Genomic DNA, 19,391 nt, shown 5'->3' on the forward strand with positions numbered 1-19,391 from the left:
TTCTTCTAATGACTTTTTAATCTTCCCAAAACTCTGTATCCTCATTGCTGACCTCTATTTCATCTTTGGAGTTGTCTTGGTTCAGCAGCCACAGCAGTGTTTGCCTTTCAGGTGGGACTCCATTGTCATAATAAAAAATCCCCTCGTTCTGCTTGGTAGAGTTACCAAACCTAAAGCACTGTTTGGACACCTGGTTTCAATTCTACTCTTTGCCAGTTGACCGCTAAACATTGAGGGACCCTTAACTTCCACCTGTCACTTGGATGACAGCTGTTGCTGCCAGAATCGTGAGAGTCTTCGCTTAGGCCCTAATGTGGCCTAGAGACCCTTGTATTTATTTTTTCTACAAAATTTAAGCTCTGTTAGTGTACATCCTCACCACCCAAACTGTTAGCGGTCTGTGAATGGTTTGCGTTTTTACCCTGCTTGGGGGCCTACCATGGTGACCTGTTACTACTGTTGCATGGATGCTGGCTGAAGATATGAGAAAATCAAGGGGACTTTATCTTTCATGGCACAATAAGCAAAATGAGGATGAGGCTGCTCCGGGGAGCAGCACCAATAAGTCCCACAGTGACAATGTGGAGGGGCCCAGTGGATGACATGGGTATGTGCAGTGGGTTTACATTGCAACTGAGAGACTCTGCTCATTGTCCTGGAGGTGGTTGTAAGATAAATCCAGCCCAGAGAAGTGGTCAGGGCATTTTAAGAAAAGATTGGAAGTTTTGATTATGATCTTATCAGATTAATGGGTTAATACTGGGAAAGAACAGCGACGTTTATAAACAGTTGTGACATTCATGATTTTTATAGATTCCTAATTTTTATTATTTTTAAAAGATTTTATTTGTCAGAGAGAGCACAAGCAGTGGGAGCGGCAGGCAGAGGGAGAAGCAGGTTTCCCACCAAGCAGGGACCCCAACATGGGACTTGATCCCAGGACCCTGGGATAATGACCTGAGCCGAAGGCAGACGCTTAACTTACTGAGCCACCCAGGCGTCCCTATAGATTCCTAATTTTTAAAAATAGTTTTTGGGTTTTTTTTTTTTTTAAGATTTTATTTAGGGGCACTTGGGTGGCTCAGTTGGTTAAGCGTCTGCCTTCGGCTCAGGCCATGATCCCGGGGTTCTGGGATCAAGCTCTGTGTGGTTGGGCTCCCTGCTCATCAGAGATCCTGCTTCTCCCTTTCCCTCTGCCTGCTCTTCCCCCAGCTGGTGTGTGCGTGCACACACACACACACACACACACTCTCTCTCTCTCTCTCACAAATAAATACATAAAATCTTAAAGATTTTATTTATTGAGAGAGAGTGAGTGAGCACAAGCAGGGGGCCTGGGGAGAGGCAGAGGGAGAAGCAGACACCCTGCTGAGCAGGGAGCTTGATCCCAGGACCCTGAGATCATGACCTGAGCTGGAGGCAGACACTTAACCGACCAAGCCACCCAGGCGCCCCTAAAAATAATTCTTGTACATTTTTTTTTTTAAGATTTTATTCATAAGTAATCCCTCCACCCAACGTGGGGCTTGAACTCAAAACACTGAGATCAAGAGTCGCATGCTCCACTGACTGAGCCAGCTAGGTGCCTCTATATATTATTTCGAGAATTTTTAAAAAACATTTGTTTTGGGGAAGAGTTTGGAAATAAACCTGAAGAACTTAGAATTTTAACTTCATTTGCCATAACTTTTCTGATACTAAAGAAAACCTTGAGCTATTTTAAATCAAGTAATGTATGATACGGAGTTTTACATTTTGATATGTAAGAGAAGTACACTATGTTTTGCCTTGTTTTTCTTATGGTGGCATTTTACTTTTAAAGTTTTTGGGTAAGCAGATGTCGTTAACCTCTTTCAGAATGATTTCTATTAGACAAAATAGACCAACAGCGGAATCTGTAATAAGTTACCAGTATCAAATACACTGAAAGTAACTACAGAATGTTCTTAACCATTTAGAATCTTGGAAATAAATTAAGCCAGGTTTTATATGTATGTTTACCTATGGGCTTATTTTGTTTCAGTCGTCAATAAATTTTGAGAAGCATTCTGAAAACTTTTCATGGACAGAAAATCGTTTTGATGTGAATCGTCGACGACACAACTCCTCAGATGGCTTTGATTCTGGTATTGGACGTCCTAATGGAGGTAAAATTTGCTAAGAAATAAAAGCTTAAGGATAATTTTCTTCATGCTTTTAAGAATGTAGACAGTGATTAATATTTAGGCATAACCATTTTTGAGTTTATAATACTTTACCATTATCAAATAAAGGTAATTTTGGAAGGAAAGAAAAAAATGGATGGCGGATGCATGGAAGAAATGGTACTGAAAACATAAATCATCGAGGGGGATACCATGGTGGAAGTTCCCGTTCTCGTAGCAATATTTTCCATTCTGGAAAAAGCCAAGGACTACATGAAAACAGCATACCTGACAATGAAACGGGGAGGAAAGAAGACAAGAGAGAACGCAAACAGTTTGAGGCTGAGGATTTTGTAAGTTTCTTGTAGTTTAAATACAAACGAGGTTTCCGCAAGTGTCATTTTAATGTCAAGGCTTTCTCATGAGGTTTTAATCAGTACGGTTCATTTTCTGTAGAAATCACACCAGACAGGTTCAATTATTCTTTTATTTTTAAATTTTTATTTTTTATAATTTATTTATTTTAGAGAGTGGGCGCGTGCACGTGTGTGAGTGGGAGCAGGGGGAGGGAGGGGGGAGAGAATCTCAAGAGGATTCCCTGCCGACTATGGAGCCCGACGCGGGGCTCAATCTCATGACCCTGGGATAAAGTACCTGAGCTGAAATCAAGAGTCAGATACTCAACTGACTGAGCCCCTTAGCCTACCCCTCCACCAGGTTCAGTTATTTTTAATCCTTCCTTTTGTGAGGCTCTTTGTTTATATAATTCTCCCTTTCCAATTCCCTTCCCTCCTCCTACTTACTCCTGTGTCTTATGATCTTTTATTTATTTGAGAGAGATAGTGACCAAGATAGCAAGAGAGATCACAAGCAGGGAGGAGAGGGAGAAGCAGGCTCCCACTGAGCTGGGAGCCTGAAGTAGGGCTTGATCCCAGGACCCTGGCAACGTGACTTGAGCCGAAGGCAGACGCTTAACCGACTGAGCCACCCAGGCACCCATGATATAATCTTTTAAAAACTTTCATCTCTAAAAAGCTTTTAAGCTTTTGGAAAGAATATTTTACCAGTATGTCTTGTTTAGACTGTCTCTTTTAAATAACATTTGATTATTCATATATTACTCTTAAGCTAATTCCAGGATAATTCTCCTTCTCTTTCAAGTACTTTATTCAAAAGTTTCTTAGTGGTCAGGGAAAGCAAACTAATTGTTAGCCTGGGTTAGATATAATTAGAAATGTTAACCTCCACTCTTGGGGCGCCTGGGTGGCTCAGTCGGTTGAGTGTCTGCCTTCAGCTCAGATCATGGTCCCAGGGTCCTGGGATCGAGCCCCACATCGGGCTCCCTGCTCAGCGGGAAGGCTGCTTCTTCCTCTCCCACTCCCCCTGCTTGTGTTCCTTCTCTCGCTGTGTCTCTCTCTGTCACATAAATAAATCAAATCTTTAAAAAGGAAAAAAAAAAGTACGAACTAATCAGAAAGAATTTTCTTAATTTTTCCTTATTCTTAAATCTCACTGTGTGGCTATCTAAACACTTTCCTCCTCAGTTGCATAAAAAATTGATCTAGTGTACCATCTTTAGTATTTTTTGTGATTCATCCCTGGTAATTTTTTTTTCTGTATATGCTCATTTTTCATTCCGTATCTTCTTGAGTGGCTATATGAGTCTATCTGTTGATACGTGGAACAAGATAGCAAGGTGCTTACTCTCACTTAATTTCTATTCTATTAGATGCATTCATGACATGAAAAAGTATTTTGCAGAGAATTTAGACAAGTGACTGGGTGGCTACTTTGGGAGGTCAGGAGAGGTTTCTCTAGGGAAGTGACATTTAACCTGTGACCTACTTGGTAAGGAGTAATCTTTGTTAAAACTGGAAGGAAGAGGGGAAGAATTAGTGTGAAGGGCTAACTAAGGTTGGGAGCGCTGAGCAGGGAGCCCGATGTGGGGCTCTATCTCAGGACCCTGGGATCATGACCCAAGCTGAAGGCAGACGCTTAACCAACTGAGCCACCCAGGCACCCTGAGGATAATAATATTTAAAGATTATTTCTTTGTTTTCCCTCGGGAAGTGAGAATAGATAGTAACCATTTGTATGGTTAGCAGAATAAGCTGAAAGTAAGGTTTATGAATAATTAGTCTTTTTTTTTTTAAGATTTTATTTGACAGAGAGTGAGAGAGGGAACACAAGCAGAGGGAGTGGGAGAGGGAGAAGCAGGCTTCCCGCTGTGCTGGGAGCCTGATACAAGGACTCGATCCCAGGACCCTGGGATCATGACCTGAGCTGAAGGCAGACACTTAACTGACTGAGCCACCCAGGCACCCCAGTATGCTTTTTTTTTTTTTTTTAATTTATGTGAGAGAGCGTGCCCAAGTATGCGCCTGGTGGGGGGTGGTAGGGGTAGGTAGAGGGGGAGAGAATCTCAAGCAGACTGCCCACTGAGTGCCAAGGCCCACGTGGGGCTCTATCCCCGGACCCATGAGATCATGACCTAAGCCGAAACTTAGTCGGATGCTCAACCAACTGAGCTGCCTGGGTGTGCCCCTTCGTTATGGTTTTGAGATTACTTTTAAAAGGTTTACTTATTTTTTTTTTTTCTTAAGATTTTATTTATTTATTTGACAGAGCGTGCTCATGGGCAGGGAGCCTGACATAGGGCTGGATCCCAGGATCCTCAGATCATGACCTGAGAGCCCAAGGCAGATGTTTAACCAACTGAGCCACCCAGGCGCCCCTAAAAGGTTTATTTTTAAAATATGTGCGCAGTGTGAACATTTGTTTTATTCTTTTTATTCCAATTTCTTTCAGCCGTCTTTAAATCCTGAGTATGAGAGAGAACCAAATCAGAATAAATCTTTAGCTGCAGGTGTATGGGGTAAGTAATTTTTAATCTATCTTTGAGGGGTATAAAATGTTCATAGGTTTCACTTCTTTGTGTTTTTAAAAATAAATAGGCTAGAATTAAACTTACTCTTAAATATGTTTTTGAGTGCTCAGCTACATAAAAAGGTAGCACTTTTAAAAACAGGATATTGGGGATAGAAAGTTTGATTGGAAAGACTTGATTTGCACGTATTAGTACCATTAAGTATAGTCATGAATTCAGTTTTTTTTTAAGGGTTGTAAGTTAATGTAATGAATCAATGTCATTTCAAGAGCAGCCTGATAATCTAAGGAAACAAAAAACTTAGTTTAAATTAATTTTTAGTTTTTCACAGTTGAAAACTTACTTAACTGGAAAGATAAGTACTTCTAATCATCCTGTGACATAAAATTAATCTTTTTACTTACAAAAATGGTTATACATAGAGAGTATTAAATAATTGTATAAATTTGTCTGTGGAACTAATCTATGTTTGAAATTATTTGCCTTTTTGATTGTCAAAACTTAATGACATTTTTTGGGTAATGACTCCCTTTTCATTAAAACTGCTGAGTTTAATTTGATAGCATCTTACAGCAGATTAAACTGCACTCATAGTACAAATCAGACAGCTTTTTAAAGATTCAAGTGAAGTTTAAAATAATGGAAAAATTTTAATATGAAGATTTGATATCTGAAAAATTATTTGATGCCAAATTCAAAGCTGATGAATCCACTTTGGAACTTCTACACATGTTCATTTGTATTTTCCTATTGAAAATTATCAACTTACCAAAACAAAAGGATTGTGGCTTGTGACAGCATACTAGTCCTAATGACAAAGGCATTATTTTAAACTTTGCCACTTCCTCTGCTGTTCTTGTATTTATGGGGTGATACTCTGGGGAATTACCTTGTTTTCTTTTAATCTCCCGATTTATTTAAGGGCTTTTTGAGGGTGGGGGTGGGGGTGGTCAGACACTTTTGTTAGAACCATGTGAATGGCATTGTTTTTTCTGTATTGCAAATTAGTATTTCTACCACTCTCCCCAGGCCTACACGCCCAGACACACACATACCCAACCAAAAAAATCTCCCAAGCTCCTCTCTTAGGTATGTTTCCTTATTATTCAGTTTTTCTGGGAACAGCTGATTGCTTAAGAATATAGAACCACCTGGAAGGTGTTAAATAGAATCTCTAAGAAATTAGGAATAATTTGGATTTGATTAGAATGAAAGTAAATTAAAAATCAATGTCAGTTAGCATTTGTCATATAAAACTACCTATAGATACTATTGGTACTGATCCTTGCTTAATTTAATAATTTTAGAAATGATTTAAAGGCAAATACATCTTTGAAAATATTGAGAATAAAATGTATTAATATAAAGATTTTGGTTCTGCTGTTTCAGGGTTGGTCTAAGGATTTTGAGCACTAGTTGAAAAGATGTTTAAAAGGAAGATGTACTCTTTCTGTGCCTTAGGTAAACTAAGAAGTGTGTCTGCATTAGAAAAAAAAATGGTTAATTGTGGCTTGATTAACTGTTAAATTCCCAGTACTTCCCATAGGAATACAATGAAGTTTTCATTGTATTACACTTCACTATTCCTTTCTCACTTCCCCCCTGGGTTCCCAAATACTGTTTCCCCATTGCAACATTTAAAATAGCAATGTTCCTGAGGAAGACATGAGAGAATTTTAGGAAAGACTTCAGTAGAACTTTTCTAGTGCTACTTCCTTCCAGGTAAGTAAAAATTTAATAACAGAAATGTAATAAATATTAAAAAAACAAACCAGTTTGTCCCTGAAACTGTCCTTTTGTAGATCAGAAATTGCAAGAGTCTAAGCAATAATATATCAGCAAAAAAAAAAAAAATACCTGAGGGAAAGTAGTTAACCTGCTTAAAATACAGTTACATAAGTTTAATTTTACTTAGAACTTAATTAGCTTTTTCGGAAACACCTTCATGTAGCTTTTATCTGTGACTTCTTTATTATTTTGATCTTAATTAGGATCACCGTTGTTGAGTGCCTAAGATTAATGCTTACTAAATTTATCTCTACGTCCTTAATAATTTAAAACTAAAAGAAAAAGGTACTTGAGTGTGCCTGTGACAATTTAAAAATATTAAAGTTGTGTGACTGATTTATTTGGGAGGTGAGAAAGAGAAAAAATGATGTGTATGTGTTTGTATGCTATTTGAGACATAATTAGTGACTGTTGATTTGTGTGTTTTCAGAAGTCCTACTGGCTATTTTTGTGTTGATGATTATGTCAGCAATATATTACTGGCAGAAGCTAACATTTAGTACTTAAGATACTAAATAATGAAAAATTTCATTCACTAGTAATTAACTTAAGCATAGTCTTCAGTTCAGCTTTTATTTTTGTGTCTATTCCTTGATAACTTGATCTTTCCTGATTTTTGCTCATATTTGATAATGAAGAATTTTCATTTGTTTAGCTTTCTAAAAGCACATTAGTGACTATTTCTTAAAGATGGGTTATTTTCTAGAGAATTCCAATATAGTAGCCTAAAGCATACAGATTGAGTGACATGTTATATTGAGTTAGATTATGATGAAAACCAGTAATAAGTTGTTTTTTTTAAATGAACTTTCTATACAGAATTAAGAGAAAGGAGTAATCCTTCTTGAATGTCTTTGTAAAAGCATTCTTTTGATAGTTTATATGTGGAAATGGCTCCACTTTCCTTTAATATTTTTTATGAAAATAGTTGTTAAACTTACAACGAGAAGAAAAATGTGTTCCAACATATGTTCAAGGTTGAAAAGGGAAAATTAATAAGATTTTATTAGATAATTTGACAAGTTGAATTTCAGTGGGTCGGAGTTAGAAGTATTATTTATTTGTCATGTAAGTTGTTATTCTTTGAGAAGTGTGAGTAATGTAGGGGATCTTGTTAAAGAAAAACACCATACCCCTACTGTTGGCATAAATTATAAGTTAGTGAATCTCATTTGTTTGAGGCTCACATTACTATAAATCTAAACAGATTTGTACATAAAGTTTATTTTTAAAATTTTATTAGAGAGAGAGAGAGAGAGAGAGAGCATGAGAGGGAAGAGGGTCAGAGGGAGAAGCAGACTCCCTGCTGAGCAAGGAGCCCGATGTGGGACTCGATCCCAGGACTCCAGGATCATGACCTGAGCCTAAGGCAGTCGCTTAACCAACTGAGCCACCTAGGCGCCCTGTACATAAAATTTAAAAAAATTGAAGACCAAAAAGATTAAAACAGCATCAAAAATTTTTTTTTAAGATTTTATTTATTTGAGAGAGAGAGAGAGCACATGAGATGGGGGAGGGTCAGAGGGAGAAGCAGACTCCCTGCTGAGCAGGGAGCCCGATGTGGGACTCGATCTCAGGACTCCAGGATCATGACCTGAGCCGAAGGCGGTCGCTTAACCAGCTGAGCCACCCAGGCGCCCCTAAAACAGCATCAATTTATATAAATCAGAAACTTTTAATTTTCTGCATTAAAATTAGTGTTCACAATAGGAAATTGTCTTAATTGCTGTGGTACAGATTGAGTTTGATATTTGTGTATTACTGTGTCTTATGTGACTAAATTTCCTCTTCAAGTTAGTGTGAAAATTTAATTCACATGTATTTCACCCTTCATTTGGCTATATGCTTTTGTTCACACATTCACATGGCCTCTTTTCTTAGATCAAGATAATAAGGAACCTAAATCAGTAACTTGGCATCAGAAAACAGTGGACTTTGACCTCACTTGGTAGTATGCACTTAACAGGCTTCTCATTCTGAACATTTAGTTATAGGCCTATTAGTAGTATTTTTAGTTGGGGATGGTAAACATTTTGAAGTATATGGCCTAGCAATACTTTAATTTCCGTTTTCTCCACTAGTATAGTATAGTGGTTAAGGGTATTTGCTTTGGAAACCGATAGACCTGGGTCCAGACATTAGGTCTTTTACTTACGTAATGGTTATTTAGACTTTGGGCAGATGACTTAATCTGAGTGAATTTTCTGTGAGATGAGGATCGCAAATTTTTTTTTTTAAGGTTTTATTTATTTATTTGTCAGCGAGCACAAGCAGGGGGAGTGGTAGGCAGAGCAGGCAGAGAGAGAAGCAGACATCCCGCTGAGCAAGGAGCCCGATGTGGGACTGGATCCCAGGACCCCAGGATCATGACCTGAGTCATAGGCAGATGCTTAACTGAGTGAGCCACCCAGGTGTCCTGAGGATGATCACAATTTTAATGAGAAAAGCATGGTTAATATTAAATTGTATAAAATATTTAACTATAAAATCAATCTGTTGTATAAAATCCTTGATCACGTTATAGGTGTGTAATGAATGTTAGCTAAGTTATATTCAAATCTAGTAAGCAGTGCATATTCTAGTAGACTTATTAAAAAGCAAAAGGAATTTCTAAGTGAGAGATCAGAATAAAATAATAAGGGACTGAATCCGAAAATATATTCACGATACCTACATGAAGAGTAGTGGAAGACAGGATGAAAAATTGAGATGTCCGCTCTTAACTATACATGTTACCAAATTACTTTGTGCTACAGATGGCACTATTTTAATTATAACTTTTTCTCCAAAGAATTGAGCTCATCCTCCTCCCACCATTGACTTTGTGTTTAAGGAAAAAGACTATTCATAAATCTTGGGAGATCATAAATAACAAGATAATAAAGGGATATTTAAAGTCAGTTTCTGTTAGATTACAGTTTGTGAGGATAGTGGAAAATGATGGTATGAAAATCTTAAACCAATATTTGCCTTCAGGTGTTTTCTTTTTTTTCAGATTTTATTTGAGAAAGAGGGGAGGAGAGAGAGAGATCCTGAGCAGGGTAAGGGACAGAGGGAGAAGCAGACTTTCTGCTCAGCAGGGAGTCTGCATCCTGACCTGAACCGGAGGCAGATGGTTAACCAACTGAGCCACCCAGGCACTCTGCCTCCAGATGTTTTAAACTTACATTTAAAAGAATACCTGCTTATGAGATAATAAGGTCATGTAATTTACAGAAGGAAGCACTTACTTTCTAGTTTTATTTAAGTGTTAAAGTCTTTCGCCAGTACGTAAATTTTCTCTTTTAAATAATAAGCAGTTTGGGTTTTTTCATATAGTTTACTAGTTGACAAAGTAAATGGCGAAAGTAGAGAAGGAGACATTGGATACTGTTTGAATCCAACAGCTTCAGTACTTGGAAGATTTAGGTCAGGAGAATTTGGAGAGAGAATCTGAACAGATTCTCTTACAAATGAACACGTTTGTAAGAACAGTTGACCTTTGGACAATGCAGGAGTTGGGGGCCTTAATGTCCCTTCAGTCGAAAATCCATGTATAACTTTTGACCCCCCCCAAAAAAAACTTCTAATAGTTATTGTTGTTTGGAAGCCTTACTGTTAGCACAGGCGATTAACACATATTTTGTATATGACATGTGTTATATATTCTTAAAGTAAGCTAGAGAAAAGAAAACAGTAAGAAAACCATAAGGAATAGAAAATTGTACTTTTATTTATCGGGAAAAAAACCTGCATATAGGTGGACTGGTGCAGTTCAAACCTTGTTATTCAAGGGTCAACCGTAATATAAAGTGAATGTAAATATAAAAGACTCAAATTAAGTTTGGCAATTAGTGCTGCCATCACCCTTTACATTTATGTAATGATTGCTGTTAAGAACACGTTCTCGTTTTTATTTTTATTTATTTTGAGAGAGGGAGCGTGCAAGTGGGGAGAGGGAGACAATCTAAGCCGACTCCTGAGCTCAGAGCCTGAGGAGGGCCTCTGTCCCGGGAGCCTGAGATCATGACTTGAACTGAAATCAAGAGTTGGATGCTTAACTGACTGAGCCACCCAGGCCACCCCCACTTTCTTATTTTTAAATGGTCAGGCTCATTTTATTCAGGACAGTTGCACAGGACATAAGTTAGTCTGTCACAATTTTTCTCATTTTCCATAATGTTAAATCAACCTAAAATTTGATACAATATTGAAATATAATTGGAAGCGTATTGGGGATAGTATTTGACTTTTTTGGACATTTTTTTTAGTATTTTTTTTTAAAAACTTTTCACAGTAACTCTGTGACAGGAACTTTTGTTTTTCACTTTATAGATGAGAGAGTTCATAAGATTGGAGCAAGATTCTATAAATTTGGTACACAGTACATGTTCTTAACCTGTACTCTAATATTTGAATATGAATGCCTGATCAATGCATTAGCACCATGTCTGCTGCTTTTCCCTCTCAAACCCTATCATCTTCCTTTAGGTACCTTTATCATCTTTTACTTTGCTGCTTAGTCTTCTATGATTTATTTCTTATGCTTCACCTTTCTTCTTTTTTTTTTTTTTTTAAGTACACTTCACACCTAACGTGGGGCTTGAACTCATGACTCTGAGATCAAGAGTTGCATGCTCTACTGACTGAGCCAGTCAGGCGTCCCTTCACGTTCTTTTTTTATAGAGTGTTCTATCTTTGCACTGAAGGCCTTTTTGAGGAAGAAGCCAGAATATTTCTTGCTCTAGATGTCTAAGAATCCAAATTTAGGAAAATGAATTTTGTAGTCAGGAACTATGTTGAGGCTTAAAGATAATATACCTGTTTTGCTTATCTATTCTCTTTCACTTTTAATTTTGATTGTTTATGCACAAAATATTTTTTTTTTCCTCAAACCTTCAGCCTTCCATGTGGGATCATTTTCCTTCTGCCTGTGGTACATTGTTTAGGATTTCCTTTAGTAGGGATCTTTTCTTAGTGGTTGGTCTTTGAACAAAAGTTTCACTTCTTCCCTCTGCCATGTATGGTTTTTTTCAAGTCCTGTTTATAATCCAAGATTTTGTAAGGTTGATTAGTCCCATCCTCAGCTGTTAGGTTCCTTTGTGGATACGCTAAAGTTTTTTTCTTTCTTTCTTTCTCTAGAAGTGTGGGGTTGATACCATCTCTTGCAGATGACCCTTTTCCTGTTGTATTTGTTTTCTTCCCTCATTATAGTAATTTTAACATAAGGACCTACTATAAGGTAAAGAAGATAAATGTGTGCTTAATGGGCCATATTGAACTGGAAGTGCTTATCAGTCATGTTTGAATTTCTTTAATTGTGGTGTACTGATAGAAATGTCCTCTGCTTCAATACTTGAATTTCTCTGAGACCTTGCAAACTTAATACCGTTTGCATTTCCCAGCACCGTTCATTCCAGATTCCTGACTTTCATTTAGAATTTGGATACCAGGCTGTTAAGAATTTCTCTTAAATTTGAATTTTAAGAATTGCTAATTTATCTTTTTTTTTTACAATTTTATTCACGCTGTCATCATCTGTTTACCAGAAGTAATAATTGCAAAACTTAAATTGTTTAGTGCTATTTCTAGCATTCTTCTTTCACCTGTGTTTGAGATCTTTATCCTTAATTTTTGTTTTGTTGACTTAATTTGTATGTTCTTTAGAAAAGCTGTATATTGCTTATTTAATTTCTGTGTTGTGTGCCTGAAGATTTCTTTCTTAGCCTTTATTTCTTAGGTCTTTTAAGGCCTCCAAGAAGTTGGAATGTTTGCCTTAGTAGGTGAGCCATATGTTTAACCTGTGCAAAGATTGCTGTTTGCTCTAGGTCCTTGTTCTTTTGTACTTCACCATTAAAATAAATGAAGCATCGTACCAGCTGTATATTTTGAGGAGTTTGAAGTCTCCGATAAACTTTGAGACTACCTTCATGTCCCTCCAAATCCTTGTGTAGTTTAGTTTTTGAGATGATTTAGTAGAAAGTTTGTTTAGTTTTTTGAGGTTGGGCATCCTCACAAACATGTAGGCAACTCATTATGCTAATTTTGATTTAGATTTTCTAAGCTTTCTCCCCTTAAGTTCATTTCTTTTACTCTAAGCTCTCCAACTATGAAACTGATACTTTGAGAATTTTTGTAAGGGAGGAAACACTTCACCACAGTAATTGTGAACATGCTCACGTGTAACACCTACACTAACTAAACTCTAGGGGTATACATAAACTAAACTGTGGGCAGTTTTTCATATTTTAACAACTGCAGTTTTCTTGAGAAAAACGCTTTGAGTTAGCAGCTATTCAAAGTACTATCTTGAGAAGGATTGAATTCGTTGCCCCGTAACTTTTGCATAATGCCTTCATTGTAGTTAGATGGCCAATAAATATTTGAATGACTTGGTATTGTGAAAATAGAATTCTATTTTCTGTTAGTCATAACTTTAGTAGAAATTTAGAAATAGAGGGACTGTAGTTTCTTGTTTATTGGTAATAACTATATAAGTGAGATAAGAATGAGAAGGAATTAGGGAAAATGTCTTTTTAAAATGGAAAAGGCAAAAATATAATGTACTTTTATCTTCCAAGTCTTAGGCACGACTAGGGTGAAATTTGCATTTCAAAAATAAAAATATGTTAGAGTGTAGATTAATCTTGATTTGGTCATAGTTAATATTCTAGGCCACTGTTGAGCTGAAATCATCTGTATTACTTGACATTGCTCGGTTCTTGCTATATTCTGTTTGATTATGTTGTAGCTTTTATTTCTGAAGCAGGAATATAGCTCATACTTATTTAGCTTAATTATTTTACCCAGGAAGCAGCTATTATTTTTAAATATAATCAAGGTTTGGAATATGCTGTATTTTGGGTGATTTAATTTTATGCTAAAATTTAAGCTGTGTGTAACTCTTGCTTGTGCTTTATTTATGCAGAATATCCTCCGAATCCTAAATCTAGAGCTCCAAGGATGCTGGTCATTAAGAAAGGTAATACAAAAGACTTACAGCTATCTGGATTCCCAATGGTAGGAAATCTTCAATCACAACCAGTTAAGAACGGGACTGGTCCAAGTGTTTATAAAGGCTTAGTCCCTAAACCTGCTGCTCCACCTACAAAAGTAAGTTCTAAATTGTTAAAATGCAAGTTTTAAGTTGGTACTAATTTGAGTTACTTAGGAAAAGAATGTTAAAAATTTTACACCAAAGTGAGAGCGTTGTTGGTGGGGCACTGACTTTTAAGTGGGAAGAGTTGGCTCATTGTGTGTCATTAATTTTAGTTACCTTTTAAATGGTGTGTTTGTCCATGTATATGTTTTCTTGTTTCACTAGTAGTAAATGGAATCTAAAATTTCGTTTTGCCAGATGAATCTATGATATATATGCTTAATAATATATAGTGTCGTTTCCTTGGTGTTCAGTTTTGTTTTTGGAGCTCCTGCTTGTGTTTTTTGATAAAGCAAACCTAACTTTAGGTTGATAAAACTTTGAAAAAATAGCATTGCAGCCAGATGTTTTTATCTGAATGCCAGCCTTTGATTTTATTTGTAGGAAAAGATAAAAGAGAAATATGTAGGAATGATTAAGATGTAATACAAAAATAATTGCATTATGAGTTGCATGTAGTCATTTTTATTTTATAGGGTTCACTTTGTTATTCTCCGTATAATCTGTTTTTGAAACACATTAATGTTTGTATGTTTTTCTTTAGCCTACACAATGGAAAAGCCAAACTAAAGAAAATAAAGTTGGGACTTCTTTCCCTCATGAGTCTACATATGGTGTTGGCAACTTCAATGCTTTTAAATCAACTGCCAAGAATTTTAGTCCATCAACAACTTCAGTGAAAGAGGTATGTCATCTGGAATTATTCCTGAGGAATGCAGCATATTTTAATCATAATTTAATTAACAGGCTGAAGGCATAGATTCATTAAATGAATATATTAAAATGAGGTATTTCCGTTCTTTCGGAAGACTTGCTTGAGATACTTTGATCTTTGCTAATCATTTTTGCACTTTTAAGTAGGAATAATTTAAATATTTTTAAACAAAATTCCCAAGTATCCTAAAATGTAGAGAAAATAATACAATGAAATGCCCACGTAACAATCAGCCACAAGTACAAATTTTTAAAAGAATTATGACAATTGCAATTTTGACATTTGTGATAGTTATGTTATGCTGTAAGATTGAACCTTGACTAAAAATGAGGATTTGTATCATATAATCTTTTGGGGATGATAGACATTTTATCAGTGTTAACACTCAAGGGGCCAGAGAGGAGAGGAGGAAGAGAAAGATGAATATTGTCATTTTATGGACTTTGAATGCCTGGTAGCTTAAGTATCTCTCTGTCATTTGACCAAGTTTCTGAAGGTTCTGGACCAGGGAGTTCCCTGATTACTTCAGGGTCAAAAGACATTTGTTTCTATGTTGCTACACTTGAAATTGCCCTGTGTACTGTACTGGAACATCATAGCCCCTCATTTACTGTTTTTTAGTAAACCAGTAAATTTAGAAATTTAGAACTGGGATCAGAGGACCAGCATTCTCAGCTGGTAATAGTGGCTTAGATTCCTTATGGTCTGTAGACATTATTGCCAACAGTTTGGCATTATGGTAGTTTTCCTTGGCTAAAAATCCTGTGACACAGAGTTTTAACATTCTGTTTTCTGTTGTATTCCACTGTCAAAGCACCAAAAACAAAGGGACTCTAGTACATTTCCCTCCCCATCTCCCTCCTGCTCTGCCACAAACATTTTCCTTGGTGAAATCCTACCTGATAAACTCCCTGTGTATCTGTTTGTAAATAATTATAAAAAGATTTTATTGGAGTTGTTTAAATTAGAGCCTTAGAACTCTGTCCTATATGTATTATAGGCATATTTAAATAGGTTTACGATCTGTTTTATGAAATTATATTTAAGCTCTCAATTTAGAACAGTAGTTGTTAGTAGTGTCAGACCTTAATTGTTTTATGGGATAAGAAAAAGAATTTTACTCATTCAGTGGGATAAATAAAACAAGGAGAGGAAAATAAGACTTTAAAATCAATTTTGTATTGTGAATAGGGTGAAATAGGAAGTTGTGGTAGTTAACTTTATATTGATTCTGTCTACGTATTTATTAATATTTCTGAATTTTTTTCTTAGTGTAATCGCTCAAATTCCTCTTCACCTGTTGACAAACTTAATCAGCAGCCTCGTCTAACCAAACTGACACGTATGCGCACTGATAAGAAGAGTGAATTTTTGAAAGCATTGAAAAGGGACAGAGTAGAAGAGGAACATGAAGATGAAAGTCATGCTGGCTCAGAGAAGGTAACTCTTGGTTTGACATTAACATATCATTGAAATATTTGGGCAGATACCATTTAAGACCTTTGAATAAACTTTAATCAAAATAGTCATCTCTGTTAAAAAAAAAAAAAAGTCATCTCCCTGAAAGCAAGGCTAGTTTACTCTTTGTATAAATTTTTATCATTCTGTTGTTCTATGCAAAATGATGTTTTCTTCTCTGTTGTCCCGTCTTGCCTACTTTCATCCTTTTGATGGCGTTTGTTGAATAAATGTGAAGACATAGAGTCGGAAAGCCGTGGGTATCCTTCACAGCTTAATTTTATACCTTCTGAGAAGGTCTCCTGAATTTAATGATTATAATACTTAGTTACTATGTGGAAATCTAACCAGAATCTATTTAAAGTTTTCAACAGCTATATTCTCTAACTCATTCTTTTTTTTTTTTAACTCCCTAAAAATCAGGATGAGGATTCATTTAATTTGCATAACAGCAATAGTACTCACCAAGAAAGGGATATAAACCGAAACTTTGATGAAAATGAAATTCCACAGGAGAATGGCAATGCCTCTGTAATTTCTCAGCAGATCATTCGGTCTTCAACCTTCCCACAAACCGATGTTCTTTCCAGTTCACTTGAGGCAGAACACAGGTTAGTATTTATTTTTACATTTTTTTCTCTGCATGTTTTACATCCAGGATTTTAATATTAGTATAGAAATGTGATTTAACAGTTTTATTGAGCTGTTTACCACAAATTTCCCCTATTTTAAGTGTTCAGTTAATGATTTTTGGTATATTGAGAGCTGTGCAACTGTCTTCACATTCTGATTTTACATTTCTATCTCCCTTAAAAGAAACCTTGTGCTCATTTGCATTTATTTCTCCATTTTCCTCTATGTCTTAGGTAACTACTAATCTGTTTTCTTTATAGACTTGCCTTTGCTGGATATTTTATATACATAGAATCATATATTGGTGTTTTATGTCTGGCTTCTTTCACTTAGCATAATGCTTTCAAGATTCATGTTGTAGAGTGTGTCACTACCTTGTGTATTGTTATTAACAGTACACTGTATGGCTCTTTCACATTTTGTTCATCAGTTTTGATGGGTATTGAGTTTGTATTTGGTGAGTATTCTGGATAATGCTACTGTAGGAACATTCATGTCTAACTTTTTGTATGGACATGTTTTTCGTTCTTTTGGTGGGTGGATATCAGGAGTGGAATTGCTAGGACATATAAGCTTAACAGTTTGAGACTGCCAAACTATTTTCCAAAATGACAGTACCATTTTACATTCTCATCAACAATATATGAAGCTTCCAGTTTCTGCATATTTTCACCAACACCTTTTACCATCTGTCTTTGATTTAGCCATTCTAATGGATATAAAGTATCTTTTTGTGGTTTTTAATAATGCATTTCACTTAAAAATCAGTGTTGACCGTGTTGAGTATCTTTTCAAGTACTTGTTAGCCATTTGTATGTCTTCTGTGGAGAAATACCTGTTGAAATTCATTGCCCATTATTAAATTGTATTATTTGTCTTACTGAATTGTATAAGAGTTCTGTATATATTTTTTTAATATAAGTCCATAATCATATAATTTGCAGATATTTTTTCCCATTCTGAGTTGTTTTTTCATTTTTTCAGTGGTGCCCTTTGAAATATAAAAACTTTAAATTTGGTGAAGTCATTTTATCAGTTTTTTTCCCCTTTATTCCTTTTTGCACGTTTTGTTCATGGTGTGAGGTATAGGGGTCGAAATTAATCCTCTTCCATGTGGATATACAATTGTCTCAATATGTGATTTTTTTTTTTTTTTTGCAAACTTTGAAGAGCGCTTTGTGCTTCCATTATTACAGTCTTTAAACAGTTTTTAAATAGGGAACTCTTAAGTTTAAGAATTGAAGAGTATTGAAGTCTAGAGTGAACTTTTATGTTTTCTTCTAGGATTGTAGAGGTAAGAGCAGGTATTTTGTAGAAATAACCCTTCATGTGATCTTAAAATAAACCACAGGGTTCAGCATTAGTAAATGAAGGACTTAAGGACTTCTGCTTAATTCCTTTTGATTTTGTTGTTGTTGTTTTAATTAAGCAGACTTTTATTGAAGCTTAAATTGTGGTACAGAGATACACTTAAGCTGATTTAACTCAAACACCATGAAGGGAGAAATTACGGCACCAAAACTTACGCTCTCTACCATATATACTAGTATTAATTTTCTTTTTTTCTATTGAAGATCTTATTTATTTGAGAGGGGGAGAGAGAGCATGAGCTGGAAGAGGGGCAGAGGGAGAGAGAGAAGCAGACTCCCCTTTAAGCAGGGAGCCCTATGTGGGGGCTTAATCCCAGGATCCTAAGATCCTGACCTGAGCTGAAGGTGGATGCTTAACCGACTGAGCCACCTAGATGCCCTTATAGTTTTCATTTTTATAGGCTTTATTCCATACATATTTATGCAGTTTTTCAGTGTAACTACTAAAGCAATAAAATATACAGTTATATTGTCATACATTACCCTGTAATTGCTTTGTGTAAACTGAATTGTTTTTCCATTAAAAATTTTTACCTCCTGAGATGCCTGGGTCGTTGAGTCCTATTTAGCATCCACCTTCGCCTCGGGTCATGATCCCAGGGCCCTGGGATCGAGTCCCATGTCAGGGCTCCTTGCTCAGGGGGGAGGGAGCCTGCTTCTCCCTCTGCCTGCCGCTCCCCCTGTTTGTGTTCTCTCTCTCTGATAAATAAATAAAATCTTAAAAAAAAATTTTTTTAAACATCCTTTAGGACCATGCTCAGTGTGGAGTGATACTTTTTAACAGCCTGGGTGGTTGACTTGACTTTCTGTTTAGTTTCATGCCATTTCTCTTAGAACTTCATTTAATTCTAAGACAGTGGGGACATAGGCTTATACCCACTGGGGAATAACTTTTAAAAATTTATATTAAAGACCCCTTTAAGTCTTTGTCTTTCTGACCCAATTCATACATTATTCTTTATCTCCATGATGGTTTTTGTTGCTCTTTACCAGATCATGTCTTGCTCTTTTTAGATGTGGCTATAACTATTGTATATGAGAATATAGGCATTTGTTTTAATTTTGTAATCCTCCTATACCAACTTGGACTTCCTTTTACCTAAAATAATTTATTGGGTGGATGATAAATGTGAATGCCCATTTAATGAGAGTTAATTTAACTAAATTAATTTTAAGCTAACTTAACTAGGTAATATCTTTAAATTTACTTGTTTGGGCAAACTGTATTTTTGTTACTATGCATTTAGTATGAATGGAT

The 19,391-nt window shown here is 36.0% G+C and overlaps 1 protein-coding gene across 2 annotated transcripts in view; it reads left to right on the plus strand.

Annotated features, from left to right (window-relative positions):
- GPBP1 (GC-rich promoter binding protein 1) overlaps nt 1-19,391 on the plus strand; it is a 69,103-nt gene that overhangs the window by 40,394 nt on the left and 9,318 nt on the right. The window contains exons 4-11 of one of the 2 annotated variants that reach the window (XM_027605147.2): nt 2,024-2,147; nt 2,274-2,497; nt 4,953-5,019; nt 6,061-6,120; nt 13,727-13,911; nt 14,502-14,642; nt 15,945-16,112; nt 16,554-16,741. In XM_027605147.2, coding sequence (XP_027460948.1) covers nt 2,024-2,147; nt 2,274-2,497; nt 4,953-5,019; nt 6,061-6,120; nt 13,727-13,911; nt 14,502-14,642; nt 15,945-16,112; nt 16,554-16,741 — 1,157 coding nt within the window. The remainder of the gene's footprint in view (nt 1-2,023; nt 2,148-2,273; nt 2,498-4,952; nt 5,020-6,060; nt 6,121-13,726; nt 13,912-14,501; nt 14,643-15,944; nt 16,113-16,553; nt 16,742-19,391) is intronic. The other variant, XM_027605148.1, reaches the window with a different exon arrangement.

Source organism: Zalophus californianus, chromosome 5, assembly GCF_009762305.2.
Source record: "Zalophus californianus isolate mZalCal1 chromosome 5, mZalCal1.pri.v2, whole genome shotgun sequence".
NCBI lineage: Eukaryota > Metazoa > Chordata > Mammalia > Carnivora > Otariidae > Zalophus > Zalophus californianus.